This window comes from Leishmania mexicana, chromosome 21, assembly GCF_000234665.1.
Source record: "Leishmania mexicana MHOM/GT/2001/U1103 complete genome, chromosome 21".
NCBI lineage: Eukaryota > Euglenozoa > Kinetoplastea > Trypanosomatida > Trypanosomatidae > Leishmania > Leishmania mexicana.
In genome coordinates this window covers 704,490-728,049 of record NC_018325.1, presented here as the reverse complement: position 1 = coordinate 728,049, position 23,560 = coordinate 704,490, and the positions used below count along the sequence as shown (strand labels likewise).

At 57.3% G+C, this 23,560-nt stretch overlaps 11 protein-coding genes across 11 annotated transcripts; all 11 read right to left on the bottom strand.

Annotated features, from left to right (window-relative positions):
- Positions 1 to 1,240: 1,240 nt before the first annotated feature.
- LMXM_21_1855 (conserved hypothetical protein) lies at positions 1,241 to 1,480 on the bottom strand (the record flags this gene model as incomplete). The annotated part of the gene is made up of 1 exon (XM_003875405.1): positions 1,241 to 1,480. The coding sequence occupies one exon, from the start codon at positions 1,478 to 1,480 to the stop codon at positions 1,241 to 1,243; it is 240 nt and encodes a 79-aa protein (XP_003875454.1).
- A 686-nt stretch (positions 1,481 to 2,166) lies between these two features.
- Positions 2,167 to 4,350, bottom strand: LMXM_21_1850 (conserved hypothetical protein; the record flags this gene model as incomplete). The annotated part of the gene is made up of 1 exon (XM_003875404.1): positions 2,167 to 4,350. One exon carries the CDS (start codon positions 4,348 to 4,350, stop codon positions 2,167 to 2,169), a length of 2,184 nt encoding a protein of 727 aa, XP_003875453.1.
- A 1,564-nt stretch (positions 4,351 to 5,914) lies between these two features.
- On the bottom strand, positions 5,915 to 7,291 carry LMXM_21_1840 (putative peroxin 14; the record flags this gene model as incomplete). Its single annotated transcript, XM_003875403.1, has 1 exon — positions 5,915 to 7,291. The coding sequence occupies one exon, from the start codon at positions 7,289 to 7,291 to the stop codon at positions 5,915 to 5,917; it is 1,377 nt and encodes a 458-aa protein (XP_003875452.1).
- A 1,367-nt stretch (positions 7,292 to 8,658) lies between these two features.
- On the bottom strand, positions 8,659 to 9,393 carry LMXM_21_1830 (20S proteasome subunit alpha 5, (putative); the record flags this gene model as incomplete). Its single annotated transcript, XM_003875402.1, has 1 exon — positions 8,659 to 9,393. The coding sequence occupies one exon, from the start codon at positions 9,391 to 9,393 to the stop codon at positions 8,659 to 8,661; it is 735 nt and encodes a 244-aa protein (XP_003875451.1).
- A 791-nt stretch (positions 9,394 to 10,184) lies between these two features.
- Positions 10,185 to 10,463, bottom strand: LMXM_21_1820 (putative 60S ribosomal protein L37a; the record flags this gene model as incomplete). The annotated part of the gene is made up of 1 exon (XM_003875401.1): positions 10,185 to 10,463. The coding sequence occupies one exon, from the start codon at positions 10,461 to 10,463 to the stop codon at positions 10,185 to 10,187; it is 279 nt and encodes a 92-aa protein (XP_003875450.1).
- A 565-nt stretch (positions 10,464 to 11,028) lies between these two features.
- LMXM_21_1810 (putative GPI transamidase component GAA1) lies at positions 11,029 to 12,423 on the bottom strand (the record flags this gene model as incomplete). The annotated part of the gene is made up of 1 exon (XM_003875400.1): positions 11,029 to 12,423. The coding sequence occupies one exon, from the start codon at positions 12,421 to 12,423 to the stop codon at positions 11,029 to 11,031; it is 1,395 nt and encodes a 464-aa protein (XP_003875449.1).
- A 1,441-nt stretch (positions 12,424 to 13,864) lies between these two features.
- On the bottom strand, positions 13,865 to 14,428 carry LMXM_21_1800 (putative vacuolar ATP synthase; the record flags this gene model as incomplete). Its single annotated transcript, XM_003875399.1, has 1 exon — positions 13,865 to 14,428. The coding sequence occupies one exon, from the start codon at positions 14,426 to 14,428 to the stop codon at positions 13,865 to 13,867; it is 564 nt and encodes a 187-aa protein (XP_003875448.1).
- Positions 14,429 to 15,942: 1,514 nt separating this feature from the next.
- Positions 15,943 to 16,506, bottom strand: LMXM_21_1790 (putative vacuolar ATP synthase; the record flags this gene model as incomplete). The annotated part of the gene is made up of 1 exon (XM_003875398.1): positions 15,943 to 16,506. One exon carries the CDS (start codon positions 16,504 to 16,506, stop codon positions 15,943 to 15,945), a length of 564 nt encoding a protein of 187 aa, XP_003875447.1.
- An 899-nt stretch (positions 16,507 to 17,405) lies between these two features.
- LMXM_21_1780 (putative 40S ribosomal protein S6) lies at positions 17,406 to 18,155 on the bottom strand (the record flags this gene model as incomplete). Its single annotated transcript, XM_003875397.1, has 1 exon — positions 17,406 to 18,155. One exon carries the CDS (start codon positions 18,153 to 18,155, stop codon positions 17,406 to 17,408), a length of 750 nt encoding a protein of 249 aa, XP_003875446.1.
- A 933-nt stretch (positions 18,156 to 19,088) lies between these two features.
- Positions 19,089 to 20,000, bottom strand: LMXM_21_1770 (putative ATP synthase F1 subunit gamma protein; the record flags this gene model as incomplete). The annotated part of the gene is made up of 1 exon (XM_003875396.1): positions 19,089 to 20,000. The coding sequence occupies one exon, from the start codon at positions 19,998 to 20,000 to the stop codon at positions 19,089 to 19,091; it is 912 nt and encodes a 303-aa protein (XP_003875445.1).
- Positions 20,001 to 21,388: 1,388 nt separating this feature from the next.
- On the bottom strand, positions 21,389 to 22,681 carry LMXM_21_1760 (centromere/microtubule binding protein cbf5,putative; the record flags this gene model as incomplete). Its single annotated transcript, XM_003875395.1, has 1 exon — positions 21,389 to 22,681. The coding sequence occupies one exon, from the start codon at positions 22,679 to 22,681 to the stop codon at positions 21,389 to 21,391; it is 1,293 nt and encodes a 430-aa protein (XP_003875444.1).
- Between the last annotated feature and the right edge of the window lie 879 nt (positions 22,682 to 23,560).

Here is a 23,560-nt window from a genome sequence, read left to right as displayed (position 1 = left end):
CGTCTAAAACGACGTGGTCATGCACCTCAATGTGCGCGAGGGGACAAGTTGGCGGAGGAAGGAGAACCGGAGGAGGCCACGCCTCCGTCACGGTCGCAAGACATCGTTCGCCCCGCGACCTCGTCAAAGGCGGAGAAGGCGGTCATAGTCCTGGAAACGCAGCAGACGCTTCGACACAAAGTGTTGGAAAATGGTGCTCCCGGTACCGACACCCAGTCCCTCCGATTCACTAGTGCCCAGGAGCGCCTTCTGCTTCAGCTCCAGTTCGGTTCATAAACAAAGCCAGGTGAATGGAGCGACGAGTATCCCGACGATTGTCTTCGTTGCCAGGTCAACATTGACCGCCCCTCGTCCGCAGATGACATGGTGGTGTCCGCTGTCCAGCATCTCTTCTTACGCACCCGTCATTCTACCACACTCACCCCGAAGACCCTGTGGGACGCGCTAGCAGCCGTATTTCCGCACGTGAATGAATTCTGCAATGAGGCCTCTGTGACTGCCTCGGCATTCCATGGTAGCCCCTGATCAACCAACAGCGTAAGGATAGCACCGTTGCTGGTACATCCAGGGTAGAAGGATTTGCGCTGCATTGTGTCTTTCACAGCAAGGGAAAGAAGGCCCTGTACTTCCTCCTCCTAAAACTCCCGTCGTGAAGCTCCATCTCCCTGAGTCGCAGGTCTACTCCTATCGAGGATTTCCGAGACTAGGTGGAGGAGTGGGGGGGACGTCGGCCAAACTCCGCGCAGATCCCAAGTAGAAGGTGGTAACAGAACACTGTTCGAGAAGGGAGGTGGCTGATACAGATCCGCGCTGGCCACTTAGCCGCAGGTGAAGCGTCGGTGCACGGAATAAAACGCGGCCGTACGAGTTAGTGAAACGGAGGTGATGGCGATAACAACGGAGCGGGTGTGCGTGGCAGGAGACAGAAGCCGAATCACGCACTGCACCCGAGAGCGCAAAGGCACTGTTCCAAGGAGCGCGCCGAGAAGTGATCGCCAAAGGAAAACGGAAGGAGGTCGTGGAGCATGCAGCAGTGGGGAGGGTGGTCTCTTTCTCTTCTACCGATGTGACCAGTCGATGGTGTTTGCTCAAGGACCGCTCGTGCAGTAGCGCACGCTTTTTTCAAGTTCGCGCCAGCGTGTGTGCATCTCTCTCTCTCACATTGTATATTCATGACGGGCAAAAAAAGGAGATACGCAAACGAAAAAAAAAAGAAACAGCCGACACGCGCACACGGCGCCTACGACGGTGGCGGCTTAGCAGATATGCTCAAGGCGTGAATTGTGCCTGACCGCAGCTCCTCGCCAAAGAGATCGTTCACCATGCGATGGCGTTGAATCAGTGGCACGCCGGCAAAAGCTGCAGAAACGATGCGCACGTTGTACTTGGCCTCCTCTGCGCTGATCTCCGTCACCTCCAGCTCCACCGGCTGAAAGGCTTCCTGAATGCGCGATACGATAGTGTTTTGGATGCTCGGCATTTTCGCGGAGGAAACACAAAAGCGAGTAGCCCGTCGTTGAGTAATGTCGGATGGTGTCCAAAGCAAGAAGCCGTTATTTATGCGTATGTATATCGCCGTTTGTAGATGTCGTTGCTTCCCTACCCAATCCAGCCCACGTGTGTCGTCGATGTACTCGATCGAGGGAAGGTGGGAGAGATGGACAAGGAGGGGATTGTAGGGTGGAGAGAACGGCGAAAAGATCTGCGGTGCCAAGCTTGTAGAGATGCGGGCCGAGGGTAAAGAAGGGAGAGTGTAAGAGCCACGAAAGGAGCTTGCACCGCCCACGCTTCATGTACGTACACGAGTGCGTGCGCGGGGGGAAGCCAAGTGTGGCTGCCAGTGCTACGCACTCAGCACGGCGCCGTCTCTCTCTCCCCTCTCCAACAGTAACACATCTATCTAGTCTTGTTCTTTGCAGCGTGACACAGAGAGCTGCAGGCGATCTGATGATGTCGCCGGTCTATGCATGCAGAACCGAAAAGCAACGCAAAAAAAGGAGACAATCACGGAGAACGGAGAAGCGATGGGTAACGTATCTGTATAACGAAGAAGAGGGCTTGGCGCATGTGCAGGTGTGCGTGTGTTGCAGCGGCTACCCTTGCTGTCTCCCTATCTCCCTCCCCCTCAATAATGCGCCTTCTAATCTCTACCGCTCCCACTTTCTCTCACGTGCTATTTTTGCCGTGTACTCGCGATATGTAGCGTCTGTAGAGGAGGCGTCCGAGCTCGCGCAGTCGGCGCTTTTGGGCCCTGTCCAGTCTCTCCCGCTCCCCGGAAGGAAACGCTCGGGGATCTCGCAGCTGAGCGCACGCGAGCAAGACATCGAGGGAGCGTGCGTGCAACTTACCCTGACTATCGTTTGGGCTATTCACGTCGCAGGGGGTGAAGCATGTAGAAGCTGGAAGGGAGGGCTGTGATGAGGCAGCGGATCCCTGCTGGGATGCCCTGCAAGAGCGTGCTGGGTCCACGAGAACATCGCGAAGGACCTCGGTTGCTCTGTCTAGTTCATGCTTGTCGGCCACCGGCCAGTCCTCGACGCTTCGGGGAATACTGCTCGGCAAGCACTGTGCCACTGGAGCAGCCTGCGCTGAACTCATCGTCGGATAGAAAGCAGGAGAGGGGCAGCCAGAGCTCCTGCCGTTGCCACCGCTGCCTTTATTTCTGGCTGTCGTAGTGCTGCCGGTGTTGCTTCCCCTGACGCGCGCGACTTCTGCCGGCGGAGCGGATGAAGCTGCTGGCATCGACGGCGTGGAAGAGCGCGGTGTGAGAATAACAGCATCCGTTGTGGCAACACTGGACTGTCTCGGCGACGCAGACAGCGGCACGCTGACACGACCACCGCGGCGAAGCTGGGGAGACGACGAGGGCAGAAAAACTTGGCGAGAGCAGGAAGTGGTACAAGGATGTAGCCGCTCCTCTGCTGGGGATGCTTCCGCGGCTGCGCTTTTGCGGCGCTCCTCCGCTTTTTCCGCCCGATACGCCTCAAGCCGTTGAGCCTCCTGTGCGCGCCAGGTGGCTTGCAGGCGCTGCCGTCGCTGCTGTTCGCGCTGCTTGTCCTCGAGGGAGGCCTGCTCCTTTTCCAGTTCCTGCTGCCTCTGGGACAGCTGCTTCGCCCTCGCGTTGAGGAACAGGCGGTCGTGTGTCGGTCCGCACCGGTGCTCCGCATTCATCTTGTCCACGATCATGGCACTCTTGGGGTTGAGGCAAGGACGGTATGTCAGCTCGCTCAGTGCCGCGGACGCCTCACCGATGGGGGGACGACGACGCCATAGCTCCGCGATAAAGGAATTGTCCCCCGTGTCATCGGCAAAAGCGTCAGCGAGCTCATCGACGCTCCACTCCGTTTTGCTGGGGCTGTGTCGTCGTAGCACGGTGGACAGTATCGCCGCCTCTTGGGCGGCTTGGCCCTGAAACGTAGACAGCACGGGCACCGAAAGAATGTCGGCGCCGCAGAAGTAGCGCACCCAGCGGTGAAGACCATGCAGGCGGGCTACATGAGCCAGCTCCGCAGAGCTTGCGCTTGTCTTTGGGTGGAAGGGGCACTGGTCCTTCTCCAGATGAGCAGCGGCGGTGCGCTGCCGCGACGGAGAGCGCGGCTTTGTCAGGCGCTCCACCAGCGCTCGAGGGTCCACGTAGACGCGACAATGCGCCTCCGCAGAAGCTGACAGGAGTGCGTCGCGAGCCGCCGTAATGGCGACCTGCCGCTGCTTCTCGAACGAGTAGAGTTCCGCGATGTGGGCATCGATGTGGCGCTTGCTGCGCACCACCGCCGGTGACCCCGTCACCAGCCGCGCCTCATCTATAGCCCGCTGTCGGTAGAAGTAGTCTCTGTACAGTCGTTCTTCTGGGGGCAGCTCGGCACCGCCGCGCCCGCGGCACGCCTGGACGATCATCTCCGACGTGTGTGAAAGTCGAGGGGTGTGGCGGTGCGCCGCAACCGCCGGCTCATCTGGCAGCTCTAGAAGATGGAGGCGGTATCGCAGCTGCGCAGAGGAATCTCGGTCCGCGCCGGCGCTGTCGCCGCTGCGCCTGAGCGCGCTGACGCGAGGGGAGAGGGTGGGGTGAAAGGTCGCCTCGGCCAGGGCGGCCTCCTCCAACTTCGCACGTATAGCCTCCCGCTTGGCCGACGCTTTTCGAAGCCCGTTGATGCCTCTGTCGTAGAGAGCCGTAGGGTTGGTCACGCGGACGGAAGTGACGTACCCGCCGTCATTCTTTTGGATATGGTGCATCCACTGAGGCACCGTCGTGTGGGCCCTGCCCGACGATGGGCTCAACGGCTCAGCACCCTCCGACTGCCGCTGCGACTGCGGCTGTTGAGCCTCCGCCGCTCCCGGTGCTGGTCTCGACATCTTTGGCGGTTGAGTAGAAGCTCCACATGATGCGGTAGCACCGTGCCCGTGGCCGGAGCGTTTGCGTGCCTCAGGGAGCGGCAATGACTGTGCCGCCACAGAGGCGGGTTTCGGCTCGGGCACGGTAGCCACGACAGCAGAAGAAGCAGGAGTGTCGGCAGACGGCTGCGTGACCAGTGCAACATGACTGCGAGACTGAGGAGACCGCCTCCACGAAGAGTCTCCTGCCACCTTCGCGTCGTCCAACTCTTTTGGAGAAGGCGCCGCAGCGCCTTCGCCAGCGGCAGAGCGGCCTCGAGGAGGCGTTTCCTCGGCTAGGGATGCTGCAGGCGCGTGAAGAAGTGGTTCCTTGAGAAGTCGATGTCTGGCGCCGGTGGCCGCCGCTGGGCCACCGCCGTAGTGTCGGAAAGGTGCCAAATCAGCGGAGGACAGCGAGCGAAAGGACTCATGAAACATCGAACCCTGATCGCTCGCACTGCTCTCCACTACGGAGAAGCGCCGTAGTTCCAGTCCTCGCTGCTTATCCACCACATCGGCAGCGGTCCCGTGTAGCACATCCCCCACAAGAGGTGTGCTGCTTGCGATCCGTGGCGTGTCTTCAGCATTCGCGGGAGCAAGGTTTGATGGCGGCCTAATGTAAGAAGACGGATTGTGCGAGTCGCCACTATCATCTGGAAGGCCGGAGAGGTCGATGTTCCCGCCGCTGCCGAATCGAGGGCGGCTGGTTGGATGAGGTGCTTCCGCGCCATCGCCGGAGGAAGAGGAGTCTGCCATAGCAAAACGCTTGATGGTGACGGCAAGCGATCCCTCTCCGGAGGATAGCACAAAGTCCGCTTTGCTGCGTGAGTCCATGAGAGAGGATATGAGTGACCGTGTGAAGACCAGCCTCGACGTTGGCACGATTTTGTATGTGTGGAGGTGGGGGCTCACCTCTCAGAGTTCACCAAACAAGGGCAGTGGAGGTTAGAAGGATGCACATGGAGACAAAGCGAGGTCTCTGAGGATCACTGAAACAAGTTGGGTGAGTTGCAGAGTGTTCTCTGACGCTCTGGCAGGCACATCGTCGCACGGTCGTTCGTTGCACTTTCTTAATCGAACCTGGGCGGCGCGTACAATCGATTGGTGGAAGCGAGACTTCGGTGATGGTCACTTAAACGTTCACGTAATTGGGGAAATGTTCGCCGACATATAGATTGCCACAAAGAGCCGTGGGCCACGCTATGTGCCCGCCGCGTGGATGTAGTCGCTGTGTTCGTCAGAATGCCCTTGATCATACTGCTAGAGTCGCCGAGTTACAGAGAGGGACAGAGACCTTTGTTCTGAGAATAAAAGGGCACGTGTGTGGTTGAGTGTCTTTTGGTGGCAGTGGTGGTCGACCTTTCCACCTTACCCGCGTGTCTCTCACTCCCCCGCATCCATCCTGCCCTGGCAGCAAGCCCCTTTGCCGCCAAGAGAAAATGGTGTGCACACAAGCACACACACATACGCACCTCTTGCGGGGGAACCGGCGAAAAGCTGGGAGAGAATGCGTTGCCATGGTCGATACGCCGGACCTACAACCGGCTTAGCCAATCGACATCGGAGTGCCATCACCTGCCTTCGGCGGTTCTGCGCTGCGGGTGGGAAGGAGGGACGCGGCCACCTCCGTGAAAGTAGCGAGAGGAGCCGTGGGATCCGCATGGGGGGTGGACGCCGCAACGACCGCCGGGGATGACTCAGGAGCCGGCGCGGCAGCAGCGACGGACGCGGGTGCAACCTGGGCAGCCCCCGTGATAGGGTCCTGCATGGCAGGAGCGGCAGCAGCGATCGCTGTCGCCTCAGGTGATGGGATGACGGGCAGAACAGGCACCACGTCAGAAGTCGGCGCGGATGCGCGCGTCACCGGTGTCACCGCTGGTGAATTTCGCGCCTGCTCGCCCTCCGTCGTCACCGATGGGAAGTACGTTGAGGGAGGCGCGGGGGCCGCCGCTGTCTGCGTCGCCTCGCCGGTGGCAGCGCTCTTCTCCCCCTCCAGTCGTTCTATATCCTTCTTGAGACTGTCAATCTGCTGAGTGAGCCGATCGTTGGCCCTACTCAGCTGCTGCTTGTCCGCGCGGATCTTCGCCGCGCTCACGGCGAGGTCGGCGCATTTCTTCCGCTCATTGGCCAGCGCCTCCTTGGCCTCGTCCAGCTCCGTCTGCAGCTTCTTCACCTCCTCGGTGAGGGCGGCTGGTGAGGCGGCCGACACGATTGGCTCAGCAGCGGCAGCCGTCGGTGGCGGTGGCGGCAGCGGAAGCACACAGCCACGCTGCGGCGTTGATGACGCATCTGTTTCGCTCCCCGAAGACGCGTTGTTGGCGGGGCGGGGCCGCGAGGAGGACCCGTGATGCAACCGCGGCTTCTTATCCGACTTGCGACGAAATTCGTAAGGGGAGTAGCGGTTGAAGAGTTTGTACGCAGAAAACCCGGCAAGCATGGCGGCGCCGGCGCCAATCACGACGTCACGCCAGTCCATCGTCTTCGTCTGTCGCTCCACCTGCGGTGGTGGGGGCAAGTAAGGAAACAGCGTTTGTGTGTACTGCGGGCCTGGTGTCATGGCCACTGGCGCGTGTTGCCGCGCCGCCTTGAGTTGTACAGAAAGAGGGGTGGCGCGCGCCGTCGCCGTAGCACCGGGTGGTGCTGCGTTGGTGGGCGGGGCACGAACAGAAGCAATCTTCTCCGCTGTGACTGTCCTTCCTACCTTAGCGAAGGCGTACGTGATCTGTCCATCTGACACGCCTTTACCCTTTAGGAAACGGATCTGCGACTCGACTGGCGAGCGCTGCACGCGTGGATCTTTCAAGAAGCGGATGGCGGACTGAACGGTTGCATCAGCGTCCATTTCCGACGAAGACGGTTGCTCTGGTTCCGGCAGCGGAGCTTCCAGAGATGCCTGAGGCTGCGCCGGGACTTCAGTTACCATGCTGTTGCTGTTTTCGTTAGATTGTTGAGTTGAAGTAACGGGTTAGGCGTCGGTGCCACTGCCGTAGGGAAGTGTGGAGGGCTGGGAGGGAGACAGGAACGGTGGAGAGGCAGCACACTGAGAGAGCAGGAAAAAGAGACACTCAAGAGTAACGCACGTGTATGTGCAAAGCAAGAGCAGCAAGGGAGAGAGACAGAGGGGTGCTCCCTCTTTCTTCGTTGGAGTAGAGCAAAGGAGAAGGGGAGGAATGCGGGGGTGTGGTGGTGGTACAGAAAGAGCGACTAGAGAAAGGGAGATGGTGCACGCCAGTAAGCCGCAGTGAAAGGAAGAGATAGACAGGGGGGTAGCACGGTAGCACCGAAAAGAGCGGAAATGCTCGAGACGGATAGGGAGAAGAAAACACAGTGCTGGACGAATGGGGCCCCCAGGCAGCGCTACGACATCTACTCACCGCACCACGCACTAAGATCACGTCGGACAAGTCCCCACATAAGGCAACAATGCAGGCTGCGTGAAGGATGGCGCAATGACTCTGGTGATGAGGTGAGTCCTACATTGGCAGTCATAGCGTGTGCCGGGTGCGTTCAGTCACCCCAACCCTCACCTCTTCCAAGAGAAGAGAAACGAAACAACGCACGTGCAGCATATTCAGTGCAGATGGGCGTATCACTGCGCATCTCCTCTCCCCTGTTGTCAGCTGCAAGTAAATAGTGCGTGAGTTTCACGGTGCGCGCTGACCCGGTCCTGACAGCAGATTTGCTCCTCGGGTGTGTCCTTTTCGGTTTTTCGCTTGTTTCCGCTATTCTTCCATTCAACGAATACCATGACCAATCCAATGGCTGGGTGCGAGAGAGACACACGCACAGACATACATAGACAGACAGAGACACATACACAGATAACACATCCACGCACAGAGAGTGGGTGGAAAGCATCACGACATGCACGAGAGCACAAACGGAAAAAAGGAAGATAAACAGACAAAGGGCATGAAATAGAAGAGGGGAGGAACGGAGAGTGAAACCAGAACGACGCCACATACGCAGTAGCTCCAATGTGTGCGCTTCCAGCGAAATAGGGGAGATAAGAGGCTAGTGGAAGAGCACAAGACCAGCGAAGTGAAGCATGAAAACGGGAAGAAATGGTAGTGATGGGGGCGGGAGTAGAGAAGGTGGGAGACGGCGTTGACGATTCAGCGCTGCTTCTCCTCCTTGACCGCGCATCGGCTTTGGAAAGTCCGAATACAAGCATCAGCACAGTACTTCCCCTCATTGTTCTTCTGTTTCGAGTATCCTACTCTTCACAGAGGGGAGGGGGGCGATCGCTGACTGCTACAACGGCATGTTCTGTTGGCCGTCTTTCATTTCTTACTCCGGCATGCGACTCATGATTGCCTTGATCTCTGTGGGCGTGTACATGTGCAGCTTGCTGTCGTCGGCCCGCACTACGGCCACCTCTATGTTCTCCGGCGACAGCTGGTCCTCCATCACCTGCTTCAGAATGTCCACCGCGAGCGTCTCGCCCTCCTCCAGCGTCATGTTTCGGTGGTAGCGCTCTGTGAAGATACTCTGCGCCGCCTCGGCACCGCCACCAATGGCTTGGGCGTCATAGCGCGTGTGCGTGCCGCTGGGGTCTGTCTGCCACAGCTGCGGGCCCTTTTCATCTACGCCGGCGATGAGCAGCGACACGCCGAACGGGCGTGACATGAGCTTGCGCTTGCCACCGCTCTCACCAAACCGGATCGACAGGTCGCACGTCGCTAGCGTGCAGGACTCCACAGACATGGGCTCGTTGTAGGTGAAGCGGTGGTTCTGCGACTCCACGCGGGCGTGCTCGACAAGGATGCGCGCATCTGCAACCATGCCGCTCATGACAGCCGCAATGTGGCTGTCGACCTCCATAATCTTACTCATGCTGGACGGGATGACCAAGGTCGATGGCACGCGTTTCTCCGCGGCAAGAACGACGCCCTCGGGCGTGCGGATTCCGAGGCTGGTACTACCCAGTTTGATCGCCTCCACAGCATACTCGATCTGGAAAATGCGACCCTCCGGGCTGAAGGTGTTCACGCCGCGGTCGTACTCAGACTTGGAGGTGAACATAATTGGATAACTTGCACGCGTGCGACGAAGGGGAGAGACGGAGAGAGAAGATGCCAGGGCGGGGTGTAGGTGTGTAAGACACACACGCGTAACTAAGCGCAGCGCACGCAGGACTCACGGAGAGCAAGAGTGAGAGGACGCAGAATGCAAAACCGAGAAGACGAGAGAGAAACGTCAGGCTGGGAAGACTCGACAAAAAAGAACACAAATACCTCCTGCAGAGGGGGGGGCTTTGCACACCGGCAGTTTGCACCAGCGGGGACACAGAGACGGCGAGAGTTGAAGAGGGGGGAGAGGAGAGAAAGATGATAGCAGCGTACGAGAGACAGATAAAACGACCGACACACGGACGAGGAAAGGAGCCGGAGCGGCAAGATGGTTGCATGCCTGTGTCATGCACAGATACACAGCGGCACATTTATGCTTTGGGCCACCGCCACCCCACACATGCGCATGCACAGCGCCATCTTGGCGGCGAAAAGGAGCCCAGTAGTTGGACATCTGTGTCTCGGTTGGCGTTCATGTGTGCGGGCGCTTTGCGTGTTCAGCGCGGCTCTCCATCCTTGTCCGTCTGTCGGCGCGTTCTTCCTCACATGAAGCGTTCATGGGTAGCGCACACGCTGTGCGGTTGTGGAAGAGGGGGGAGAAGGGCAATACACGGATTCGCGCAGTTGCTGCCCATACCTCTCCTACGTCTTGCGTTTGTTCGTTGTTGTTTCGGAAGGGTAGAAATGAAAGAAAAGGAACAGCACCATAAAAAAAAGGGAAGACATTAACATCGGTCTACGACGTTAAATCTTGGCCAGCTCGCGCAGACGGCGGACCGTGGAGCGGACGGTGCTGTTGTTCGGCGTGCTCAGGGTGTACGCACCACCGGCGACGGTCTTGCTGCACCCGTCGCAACGCCAGATGCCGACAGCCTTGCGGCGGAACGCAAACTTACCGCAAAAGGAGCAGAAGTGCTTGGCATGCTGGGACACTTCAAGCTTCTTCGCGCGCTTACGCGGGTTTGCGCCGTAACGGGTGCCGTAGCGGCCCATCACGCCCATCTTCACTGTGCGCTTCGCCATCTTGCTTCGTAGTAAACCTGCGATTTATGTGCCCAGAAAAGTGCAAGGTTGTTGGATAAACGAGTGGATGGAAAGAGGAAAGGTGTGCGTGCGTGTGTGTGTACGTAAGGAGGGAGAGGGTGGCGGACGGAAAGGTACGAGGGAAATGGAAGAGAGAGGATCCATGCCCACAGAAAAGGCAGGCATACATCAATGCAACCGTCCGTCCGTGGAAACAAAACAGGCTGCGCTCGACAGGAAAGGAAGAAACACGAGGAGCACGTCCAGAATACTCCTCGCAAGTGAACATGGGGCAGGCAGACCAGCTTCATGAGAGAAGCACACGCTCCTGTACGCACGGGGGACGTTTGACAGCTGAAACGACGGGTAAGGAAAGGAAAGGTGGATCTTGCGTTCATCCTCGTCCTTGTGACACCTATCGCTGACCCACAAGCGCCCGTGTGCCTTAGCACTACAGATTCATTGCTGGTGCTACGTTCTCTCGTTTCTCGGTGTTTTGTGCTCGGTGATGATGGTTGATGGCAGTGGTACCGCGTACGCGGGCGGAGTGCAGGAGTAGTGGCTCTCAATATAGCATGCACAGGAACCGGCTGCCAATCCACACCGCGTTGGGGTAAATTACAAAGCTCACGAACAACTCGCTGATGCCGTTCACACCAAAGAGTGGCAACCGGAGGTGGTAAATGAAGTAGTAGGCGAGCGCCGACGATACGACGGCGCCGACAGCCATGGCGGGGCGGTTCTGAAGGGCATTGTGGATGAAGGAAACCTGGATCGCAGCGGCCGCCCCAGCCACTAAGCCGCACGCCGGCTGCAGGATGATCAGAAGGCACAGCGCTATCGCGTTGAAGCTGAGCAGCATGCCGCTATTGACATGGCCCATGAGAAGCCGGAAGAGCAGCGAAAACGCGGCCGACGTCGCCGCTGCTGCCCCCCAGCCAGCGACCTGAAACGCAGCCGCAGCCGCAACAGGTGTGAGCAGCAGCATCACGAACAGCGGGGTAATGCTGATGCCACGCAGCTGATACTCGGAGTACGTCGTGGAGAATATGGAGGCGACGAAGAGTATGATGCAGAACTGTGCGTGATCGTACTCGACGTAACGCCACAGGCTCACGGGCAGCCACACAAAGGTGGAGTGGTGGTATTTTTCCTCCAAGCCATTAAGGGACACGATGATCTTTAGCACCAGCTGGGCGAACGCATCCGGCAACTGTGAATGCGGAAACATCGAACTCGCACTGTACAGTGTGTCGGAGGATATAGCAATGGTGTTGATGCTGTGAGTTGGGATCATGTGCCACGGCTGCGGACGAGTTGGGAGCTGCACAGACGCCTCAAGGTAAGCCCAGTAGTGCCAAAAGCCGGCGTCAGCATCGTCTGTGGAGCGACGCTGTCGTTGGCAGAGGTAACTGGGCAGAAACTTATTCGAAGCGGCAAACTGAACAGCGGTGTTCGTGTAGTCCTGGTTGGGCTGGATGCCGTTTTCCCCGAGAGTGTCTACGCATATGTGGCGGTTGTACAGAGTGGAAAGATTCAGCACAAGTGCGGCGCGGGTGTACGCCTGCGGCACCGGCCACTCCTCGCTACTATTCACAAAGTAGAACTGCACGTCACAGGCAAGACTCTTCCTGCGGCGGATCACCTCGATCACGGCGTTGGCGAGCGAGACGGAGGCTGGATAATCTGTGTTCACATACACAGCCACAATCTCGGACCCGGGAGAACGCCGTCCCCGCACCAGTCGTTGTGGCCAGCGCACCGTAGGGTCGAGGTACGCGGTCACGGAGCCGGCGTTGGCCGACGGGAACATTTGGCCGACCGCGTTTTCATCGATGTATATTTTCCGCGTGCGCAGCACTGGCAGAAGGCACAGCAACCCAATGCCTAGGACAAGAAATAAAGGCGCCAACTTCCCGCCGTGATGCCGAGCACCGTTGAAGATGACCCTGCGCAGCATAGTCGCATACACACACACGAGGAAGTCACAGCCTGTGAGTGAGAAGTTCGGTGACGCGCCCGAGCACGGAAAGGGTACAGGACTACAAGAGAAAAATGATGTAGGCACGTGCACGCCTCCGAGTCCATGCAGCAGCGGGGCGAGAAAGGATTGCGAGCAGCGGAGGGAGAGATAAGAACAGATGAAAGAAAAAAGACCCCGCTTGGCACAGCCTGAAATTTCCTGCCTGCCAGGAGAAGTGAAGAGAAGGCAGAAGAAGGGGCGGGCGCAATGACTGGGTGCTACGCCGCTTGGCAAGACCGGTCCAAACTATAAAATGGAGAGTAGTAAGGAAGGGAGACAGATGACGCATGATTATGAAGTGCAGGTGTGTGTGTGTGTGTGTGTGTGTGGCAGAGAACCGACACGTCTCCTAGTCGCATGCCACCACAGAATGGGTGTACAAGCATAAGCACGTATGTGTGCGCCCCTCGTCTCTCTCTCTCTGTGGTGTCAAGACGTAGATAGAGACGAAAACAAGTCGAGAAGTAGAGACGAGCGCGCACACAAAAAGTCAAGAATGGTTCGCGCTGAATGACAATCACACAAAACCGCTCGAGGGGGTGGATCTATGCAAGGGTGTGGGATGGCGGCCCTCAAACACACGTTGCTGATGGATCACGTGACAAAGGAAATCAATAACATTTTCGGCAACTGCCCACAGCACTGCCTTTATTCGGCGCGCATCATATTTTGTTCCTCTAGCGAGGGCCGAGAGACGCACCCGTCACGTGCGGACGCACACACAATGGCTCCACGGCGCCCCGTCTGCAGCGTGTATTCAATGGCACACGAGCTCACACAAGATTGCACGCGCATACACACGCGCGCACCCTCGGCTGCACCTCAGAGAAGGCGACACAGCAACACCATCCCGACTAACAGGCACGTTATGATGGCTCCTAATCTCATTCTTGTATTTTCCCCTCTCCATTTTTATCCACCCGCCTTTTAGGAAGAATGAGCTGCCAGCCACGCCACCTTTACCAGCGACGAAAACCACAAGCCATCAACAACAGAAGCACGGCTGGACATGCCGACACACGGCAGCACACCCCTCACCATCACCAGTGGCAACATAGCTGGAGGGGAGGGGGGGCGATAATAAAGATACACCCGCACTTTTTCCCTTTTTTCTTGTTCGAGAAGCAACCAGATACGCACGAAAAAAAGAGCATCAGAAAGGCAGAAGGACTTGTCGACGGATGAGCTGGCGTCCGCAAGTATGTCTCCGTGTCCGTGTGTCTGCGCGTGTGCATATGCATGATCAGAACCGCCGGTATCAAAGTATGCCTTCATCGACACTCCCGGATTGCACCATACGCAGCGGGAGTTCTCGGTAGACAACCTGCACTAAACTCGTCTCTGTTGAGCAGACCCGTACTCGTACCATCTGCTACGCTCACTGGCAACCGGCAGTCACCTTCCCAGCCGTGTTGTTCATCAGAAGCGCAATGATCAGACCGTACAGGCCCAGAGCCTCCGCAAAAATCAGCATCAGAATCATGGCGACAAAGATCTTCTCCTGCTTGCCATACGCGCGCGCAGACGCGTCGCCCGCAATGCCGATCGACAGGCCGGCCGCAAGAGACGACAGGCCGGCGGCCAGACCAGCGCCAAAGTGCAAGTAGCCCGAAAACGCTGAGTACGAGTTGTCCTCCGCACTGATGTTGTTGTTGATAATCACGGACACGATCAGCCCGTAGATACCAAGGATGCCAGCCATGACCACCGGAACAATGCCACGCATGATGCGGTCGGCGTGCAGGATGCCCAGGTGCGCAACGCCGACGCCGGACTTCGCCGTGCCGTAGGCAGAACCCAGGTTGGCAAAGATCAGCGCGCACGCGCAACCCATCGAACCGAAGAAGGCGGACGAGGGCGGGTACTTGTCGCTGCACGACACAGCAGCGGCGCCGCCGAACAGCGTGGCAGCGGCCATGACACCTGCGATTTGGTACTTCATGGCTGAAGGAGTTGATCTCTTATAGGGCGTGTGTGCGTATGCGTGTATATTGCTGTGGAAGCTGATATGCTCAAGTACCACTTAAAAGTGTAGAGAGGTAAGTCGAGGCGGTGCCAGACCACTACGACACATTGAGCGGCCGCGTGGTCCAAAGGGTATGAGAGCGCAAAGAGGTGTAGAAGGGGGCGAAGGGGAGAGACTAGATACACGTATAAAGAGGGAGAGAGTGCGCTCACATGAGGAGGGGTGAGCACACAAGAGACGCGTCACACGCAGAGAGAGAAGAAGCGGCCTCGGGGAGTGGCTGAAAAAGAGACACACATGCGCTCAACTCTACTTCCAGCCAGAGAGACTTCTCTGCTCAGCACTCGGGACGCCCACCAGGACGAAAGCGTGTGTCCAGCACTAGTAGGTGCACAGCGTGCGTCGTCTCTTCAGGCGCGAGTGTACGCGTGTGTGTGTGTGTATGCGCCTCTACCTGGTTGTATACTTCGCCTACGCGGCTCGTTCACTTTGCAACAGATACGTCATGCCTCACAAAGACAAATTCCATGTGTTCCTGTATGCGTGCGTATACCCCTCCGTTGTTTTCTTCTGCTCCTTCTCATTTTGTTGCGCTGCCCTACTTCGGCCATTTGAAGGAAGAAAAGAAACATATCAAGTGAGATGTAGATGCCAAAAGCCCATAACTCGTACACGAGAGACACCGCCTACTAGAGAGAATCTAGCACGATAAATATTGCTGGGAAACACACACACACAGACAACCAACAAGAGGAATCAAGCATCCACAGAGAGGGAGGAGCGAGGACCATACTTAGCCACACATGCACGCACCTCTTCACGTGCGCGTCTCCCCGTCTCTGTTTCCATCACCTTCGCCATCCCTTGTTCCTCTAGTTTCTTTTCCCTCTTCCATTCTATACGACCGATACGTTGCGTAAAAAGGGGGAAAGGACGAAGACGTGGTGGTGGATGGAAGAACGAGAGAGGCCACCGGGGGAGCAGACAATCCACAACAACCGACATCGAAACACATTAAGGCATTCTTCTCTTCCTTTCGCCACCAAAAAGAAAAAGAGGTATAGAGAAATTAAAGAGCACGCGTACACGTCAGTGAGTCGCTGTCTACCTGCCTGCCGGCGCATGTATGGTTGTCGCTCCTCGTCTTGTGTCGGAATGCATCATGTGCAATGGCAACGAGAGATACACGCTGTACGGGTGGCTGGGCATAGGCAGGAGTGAGCAGGAATGACGCGTGTGACCGACAAAACTAGCACTGACGAAAAACATAATGCCATTTAACGTATCGCAGCACCACCATCGCCATCATTCATGCACCCAAATACCCACCAACGGCGGAAAAAAGATGCCGGTCATGCACAGCGCACCTTTGTGTGCGTTCAAAGACACACCACCACTTCAGACAGAGCGGCACAAACCCGCATCAGCAGGTACGGAAAAGAGAGCACGAAAAACCCGCTCTGCAACAATACACATAACAGCTGCTACGCTCACTGGCAACCGGCAGTCACCTTCCCAGCCGTGTTGTTCATCAGAAGCGCAATGATCAGACCGTACAGGCCCAGAGCCTCCGCAAAAATCAGCATCAGAATCATGGCGACAAAGATCTTCTCCTGCTTGCCATACGCGCGCGCAGACGCGTCGCCCGCAATGCCGATCGACAGGCCGGCCGCAAGAGACGACAGGCCGGCGGCCAGACCAGCGCCAAAGTGCAAGTAGCCCGAAAACGCTGAGTACGAGTTGTCCTCCGCACTGATGTTGTTGTTGATAATCACGGACACGATCAGCCCGTAGATACCAAGGATGCCAGCCATGACCACCGGAACAATGCCACGCATGATGCGGTCGGCGTGCAGGATGCCCAGGTGCGCAACGCCGACGCCGGACTTCGCCGTGCCGTAGGCAGAACCCAGGTTGGCAAAGATCAGCGCGCACGCGCAACCCATCGAACCGAAGAAGGCGGACGAGGGCGGGTACTTGTCGCTGCACGACACAGCAGCGGCGCCGCCGAACAGCGTGGCAGCGGCCATGACACCTGCAATTTGGTACTTCATGGCTGAAGGAATTGATTTCCTCGAAAGATGAGAAAGCGGCCGACAGACGCGGAGTGACCGTGGAAGTTTTTACACAAAAGGAGAGTAGGGAGAGAGGGTAATGAGTGGGAGTCACGAGATCAGAGAGCTGCTTTCTGTGTGAGGAAAAGGGGTAGGGGCGAAGGATGGCGTAGGAGTGGAGTTGGAGGAGGGTGAGTGCGGGCCCACGCAGAATGAAGGCAACCGTCAAGGAAGGGAAGGCGGAAGGGGGACGTTTTTTTTCCTTGTTTGCTTATCCCGTCGACAATAGAGTCGGAGAGAGTTCTGAATTGTGATGAAAGAGGGGAGAGGAAGTGCAGAGAGGGGAAATGTGGGTGAATGAGCAGTGCAGCTGAGGAGCGGCCTGTGAGAGAGGTGTGTTGCTTGTTCGTTTTCTCAGCCATCTATGTCTTCAAACAAAGAGAAGGGGGATGCGTGGGGCTGGGGTGCACACGGATGTGTGTAAGCCATCAACGGCGAGGTACGGCATAGCAGAAGTGAGTGGAAAGAGAGCGAAAATAGAAGGGGTGAAGCGACAACTCGCATCCGTTTGGCCCTTCCCACCCGCACACGACCACCCTCTCCAACGCCGCCCCTGACCCCTCACCTATCCCTTCTCTGCATTCTGCCTCACCTTTGAGGTCCGCAACACACACACAAAGGAATCCTCCGTCCATTTGAGAGCATCGTAGTGCACGCCTGCGCACTTCACCCCGCTGCCACGACTGTGAGACGGCGATGTCCCGCTGTGACTCTCAGCGTTGCGCTTGCTGCTGTTTGTTTGCTTGGTTGCTTCAGAGTAAATGAAAAGTAAAAAGGGAAGAAAAAAGAGAGGGCGGTTGTGTCCGTCGGTCTGTGTGCGTGCTTCAGTGGGAGGCAGTCTACTTCTTCTGGAACGCCGCCACCTCAGCGCGCTGGGCGTGTACCTTCTGGGTGTGCTTCTTGGAGTGGTCACGCTGGCGCAGCGCACGGCGGTTCGAGGCGATGAGGCGCAGGTACTCACGGCGCTCAGCAGCAGACGCGCGCACCTTGGCGATGGCGTCCTTCGCCTTCTTGGCACGGCGGGCCTTGACCCTCGGCGTGATCAGACGCTGGATCTTCGGGGCCTTCAGCCGGTCCTTCTTGCCACTCTTCACGACGCGGCGGCGAACAACGTACTTGCGCACGTCTTCGGTGCGGGACAGGTTAAAGAGCTTGCGGATCTTGCTCGCGCGCTTCGGACCCAGACGGCGGGGAGCCGTGGTGTCCGTCACACCCTCGATCGGCTGGTCACCGACCTTGGAGATGGTCACGTTCACCAGCGCAATGTCGCTCGCCAGCACGCAGCCGCGAACGTTCTTGCGGCGGCGCTCACCCTGGTAGCCGCGGAAGGTGTTGAAGCCGATTGCACCGCGCTTCACCAGCAGCGACACACGGCTGGAGGCGAGCACACCAGGGACCATCGGGAAACCATCCTTGTCCGAGCCACCGCGCAGGCGGAAGATGTAGCCCTTGAACTCGCTGCCAAAGATGGCGCCGTCCACATCGTTGCCGAGGCGGTAGTCCTGCAGCTGCACGCGGCGGAGCACCTCGTCCGAGATCTCGAACTGCTTCACCGTCCCGTTGCGGGGGTACGCAATGTTGAGCTTCATTGGAAACTGTTGATATGCGTTGGAAGGGTAAAGTTTAAGTTACCCCCAGCGCGAGGTTTGTACAAGAGAAAACCACAACGGTGGGGACGACAGCGAGAATGATAAGATGCAGAGACAGGTAGTCTTACGTCGAGGCACGTACACGCGCGTAGGTGGGTCGGAGGAAGGCATCTCTGCGTAGGAAATTGAGAGAGACGCGCCGCTCTGACGGGGCAGTCCTCTCACCCTGTCCACTCCCCTCTCTACTTGCTTCTCCCATATTAGGTCCCACCTGAAACGAAGCAGGACAGAAAAGGACATACAGCTCTCCCTTGTCCAGCACCCTCACCACCGACACTGTCACAGTCATCCCCTTGAAGACAGTGAGAAGGCCGCGAGAGGCAGACAGAGCGTCATACATGAAGGCAAGGGGCGCTGCATCCGGCAGCCGCTAAAGGCCCTCCATGTAGGTCAGGCGCAACGACCCGCCAGAGTCTTGCTCACATGGCCCCCTAAACTCGCCTCGACACAAAGGAGATGCGGAGCAAACGGCACATAGGGAGTGCTCCGGGGGTGGGGAGAGGGTACATTAGCGACACGCGCTCCGCTTTCTTCTTTCCGTATTAGCTCTCGCTCTTCCTTTCGTGAGGGGGGTTTAGCTCCTACCAATACGTAACGAGGCATCACGCCGATACTCTTAAGAAAAAAAAACGAAAAAAAAGTGCTAAATGGTACTTCTCTCGGTGTGTGCAGACGGAGTGGACCGTGTGAGTGTGCCGCCCCTCCCTCGAGGAGGGGGAAAGACTCATTGGTGTTACGAGAAAACTAAAGAGAAACAACCTCGACACGCGAGGCTCGCTACAACAGAGGAGACGCACTCTGCAAACCGGACGCGCGCAATTTTGGGGGGCGGAGGTCCATCACGCCAGATGCCGGCACTGCGTCGCGCACCGCTTACTTCGTGCGCGCACCCTCCCAGAAGTTCGTCCGCTGCACACCCTTCGCCGCGTTGCCCTCAAGCGACGTCATGGCGGAGATAATCTCGATCAGCGACGAAGTAATGCTGCTCTGGCGAGTCTTGTTGTACAAGGAGCTGGTCTTCTGTTGTAGCGTGCTGATGTTCGACAGCTGACCTTCCACAGCGACCAGACGCGCGGCCTGCTCCGAGAGCTCGTTCTCGCACACGGCGTTCAGGATGGCCAGGGTCGCGTGGAAGTCATAGAAGTCGCGAATCATCTGCTCGTCCTCATTCAGCAGCGTGTTGGCAAAGAGGTAGCGACTCTTCTGGTTCTCCGTGCTGGAGGCGTCAGCCAGATCCTCCCTCCACTTCTCGTAGGAGGGGATGTTGTAGTAGCACTGCTTCTGCGAGCCAGCGCTCACACAGCGGTGAAAAATGACGTGGACACGGTCGGCCTCGGGGCACAGTTGCTGCGCGTTCTCCCAGACGTACGTGGCGTAGGCGAAGTGCATCGGCTCGTGCATGTCGTTGACGATGCCCATGCGGAAGGAGGACGGGTACAGCTTCGAGAGTGAATCGATACCCCTCTTTCCGAGGGGCATGAGGTAGGCGCGGCTAGAGGCAACGCTGTCGATCACCTTCACAACGTTGCTATTGAGAGCACCGCACGAGCCACGGTTCGTCATGACGGGAATGTAGATGATCTTAGCCTGCGACGAGTCCCCAACAAGCTGACCCGGCTTGCTAAAAGCCTTCTCGGTATAGCGAAGCGTGTAATCACGCGTCTTGATCCGCACCTGCGCCTGGCGGAACTTGGCCATCGTCACCATCTTGATCGTCTTCACAATGGAGTAGAAGCGGTTGTAGCCCTCCAGCTTCTCCTTGTAGAGACGAAGCCTGCCAGACATTTTGAAGTGGAGACGTATTCGATTCCTTTTGGTGCTTGTTGGTAAGAATAACTGTTCACTACTCAGTGACAAGGCGGGTCACTGAAGAGGAGTAGGACCGCGGAGAGATGGAACGGAAGGGAGATGGGCAATGGAAAGTCGATAAGGGTGGGGGAGGACAAGCAAACAAGAAAAGACAAAGAACAGAGGAAAGAAAGTGCTAAAAGAGTGAAACGCATCAAGTACACCATCAGCCACACGCAAACCAAAGTGGACAAAAAAAGACCAACTACGCACCGCTTGCTCTTCCTTGCTTGGTTGCCAGTGCGGGCACCACACGACGCCGCCGCGCCCAACCGAGCCCATCTCTGCGAGGATATTAGTGACCCACCTGCCTCAGAGGTCACGACGCATCTGCAGCGGCATATACCAGTGGGGCCATAGTTCGAACGCCGTTGGGGTTTCACATGGAATGCCGTGCGGAAAGGATAGCGCACTCTCTCCCGCGCCCGATGGCATGCCAGAGTCGTTTCAGACACTGTGCTCGTCGATATTTTTTTTTTGCGACTGTAGAGAGCACCTTCGCACCGTTTGCTGTTTTCATGTGCGTTTGTTTCGACAAGACCACTGCCAAGATCAACATTCGTTTGTGCGTGCCAGACATTCATCGACTTCGACGATGGTAAGAGGGAACAGAAGGGGTGGCGAAGAGACTGCACCGTCGCACGGCACGCACACGCACACTTTCACCCGACCACGATCACGCGCTTCATTTCGCGACGCCCACAGTGCCACTGCAGCTTTTTTCCCAGTGTTTTGCGAGAAGGACAAGGCAGCACTTGCATTACATGGATACCTGAGACGATCGCCTAGATGGACGCTGCCTAAGTGGGAATGCGTGGTGAAGAGCGTGTGATTCGGTGCATCTTAAGCGACGTCATGCACATATATACTGAAAGCGCTCATCGATCCCGATAGCATCTCATTTTTTCTCCGGTGGTTTAGCCTGTTTAACTACGAGGGGAGGGGGAAAAATACGATCAGCCTCGCCAAAAAAAAATGCGCACGCACACGCATACGCACACACTCAAACGGAGAGTGGTTTAGAATTAGCCTCACTTAACCTGAACGTCACAGAGAAGAAAATCCGAAGACAGCACAAACATGCGCAGACGTGCACACACAAACAAACGCACATTCCTGTACAAATCAACGTTCGGCAAGCAGAAAACCCCTTTCACTCGCCGCCTTTCTTTGAGTGTTTGAAAAAAGTAGCCAAATAAACACCCCTTCCCTTTCCTCTCTCCTGCCTCCACACGCACACACACACACACACATCATCCGAACATGCATTATCGAGGGGTAGAAAAAGGAAGAAGACGGAGCGAGAGGAAAAAACAACACGCACACTAATCATCATCGGAGTCCGGAACGCGCTGGCGCTTTACACCGCTCACCTTGGACGGAGCCTGACCGTATTGGACACCTTCCGCGTTTGTTTTCACACCTCCGTAGTCGACGTAGAACCAGTCTGACGGGGTGTTCGACTGTGGGCGGCCGTACTTGTCCAAGAGCCCGTCCTTCATCATCGAACGCTTCTTCACGGCGATCGGGCCAAGACCCCAGCGGCGCGGGTACGTGTCACGGTCCATGATCACACGTTTGCTTCGTGCAACGATGCCGTGGTCAACGGAAGCCATTTGAGACGTGGTCATCTCCGCGTACGCAAGAGCAATGGCCTCGCCCTTCGTGGTCATCAGCACCACAACGTCGTCCCGCTCAATGCCGTTGTCAAAGCGCGCGAGACCAGGAATCATCAGCTTCGCGCCATAGCACACGGCGTTGACGGCGGAGTCCTTCACCACGATGCGCTTGTGGTTTGACAGCAGGTACTCGCACGGCAGGATGACGCGACGCAGATACGTGTCGTCCTTCTCGTTCTCATAGAGCCACTGAGCATCCATGACATCGTGCATGGTGGAGAGGTGATCGTTCTCGGTGATGACACCGGTGCGGATGCGGCGCAGCTCTTCCATGTGGCCACCAGCGCCGAGGATGAGGCCAAGATGCACGCAAAGGGTACGAATGTACGTACCGGCCTCGCAGTGCGTCTCGAACACGGCCAGGTGCCGGTGCTTGTCATACTCGATCAGTTGGTTAGAGTAGATGTTTCGAATGCGGAGTTGGCGTTTCACTGCCGCGATCAGAGGAGGACGCTGGAAGCACGGACCCGTAAGCCGCTGGAGAGCAGCATCCACCTTCTTCTGGCTCACCGTATCGTGAAGGCGCAGTACACCAACGTACGTCTTACCGGCGTTCTGCTGGGACTTCACCAAGCGCGTGGCACGGTCGGTGCAGATGATTAAGGCGCCGGTCACCTTGGGATCGAGTGTACCAGCGTGGCCAGTCTTGTCGCACTTCAAAATGCGCTTGATCCAGGAGACAACCTCGTGAGAGCTAGGGTTAGAGGGCTTATCCATGTTGATCATGCCGTACTTGATGTACTCGGCTAAGGGGCGGCGTAGTGGTGACCAGCCGCACTCCAGCAGCGTGAAATGGGTAGAGCGGACGTTCATCTTGTCATAGTTCTTCAGCAGCAGGGGCCACTCCTCAGCGGGGAGTGCGCTGTTCCCATCCCTATCCCCAGCAGGGATGCAGAAATCCTCGCTGCGCTGGATTTCTCCAACCTTCTTCTTGCCCATTGTCAAGCCAGTAAAAGACCAGTAGCGCAACTTTTACAACAAAACAGCAGCACAAACTAAAAGCGAATCAAGGGAAAGAGTGTGAAAGGAAGTTGTATGGTAGCACGGGCCAGAGGCCCATGCAAAGGCGACGTACGACCAACAAAATATAGAGAAAAAACAAGAGGACAAGGAGATCTTAGTGCAAGGTGAAGCAAATCATATGGGATAGCATCTTCTGCAGTCGGCGCATCCATTCTCTGCCAAACAGCATCAGTTAAACGACACTCTATCGGGCCTGTCACAGGCGCATCGCGTAGTGCGAAGCAGCCGTAGACATGCGTTAGTCCAATGTGAACTCACTCACATGAGCATGGCCTCTACCTCAAGCCCCACCCACCGCCCGCTCTGCAGGTCGCCTCACAGCCGCTCCTATCATGCCAGTCGCCACCCCGTGCGTCCCCCTCGAGGTCACCTCAGGCCCCCCCACCAGTGGACAGCCAGAGGGCCGGGTGAGACGCGCTCGAGTCACGTTGGCATTTCGCCCATCACATGGGTGACACAAACGTGTTCGCTGTGGCAGGTCTCTCCGATGCAACACCATCTATGACATGACCTCCAGCATCAGCAGCAATGAACCGCCCTGACCTCTCCACGTCGTAGGCGCGTGACCCTGTCACCACCAGAACTGGCTCGGCATCGGCACAGTATAGGTGCTGCTGGGCTTCCTCCCACACGCACAGTGGGTACTGGACCCTGAGATACCACGCTGAGGTGTCCCGCGTCGTCAGGGCCCATGGAATAGTGGCAGAAGAAAAACACTCAAAGAAGTACACGTTTGTTCTCGTTATTGTCTCGCAGAGAAAATCACCAAGAAGGTCGCTCTATAGTGACATGACG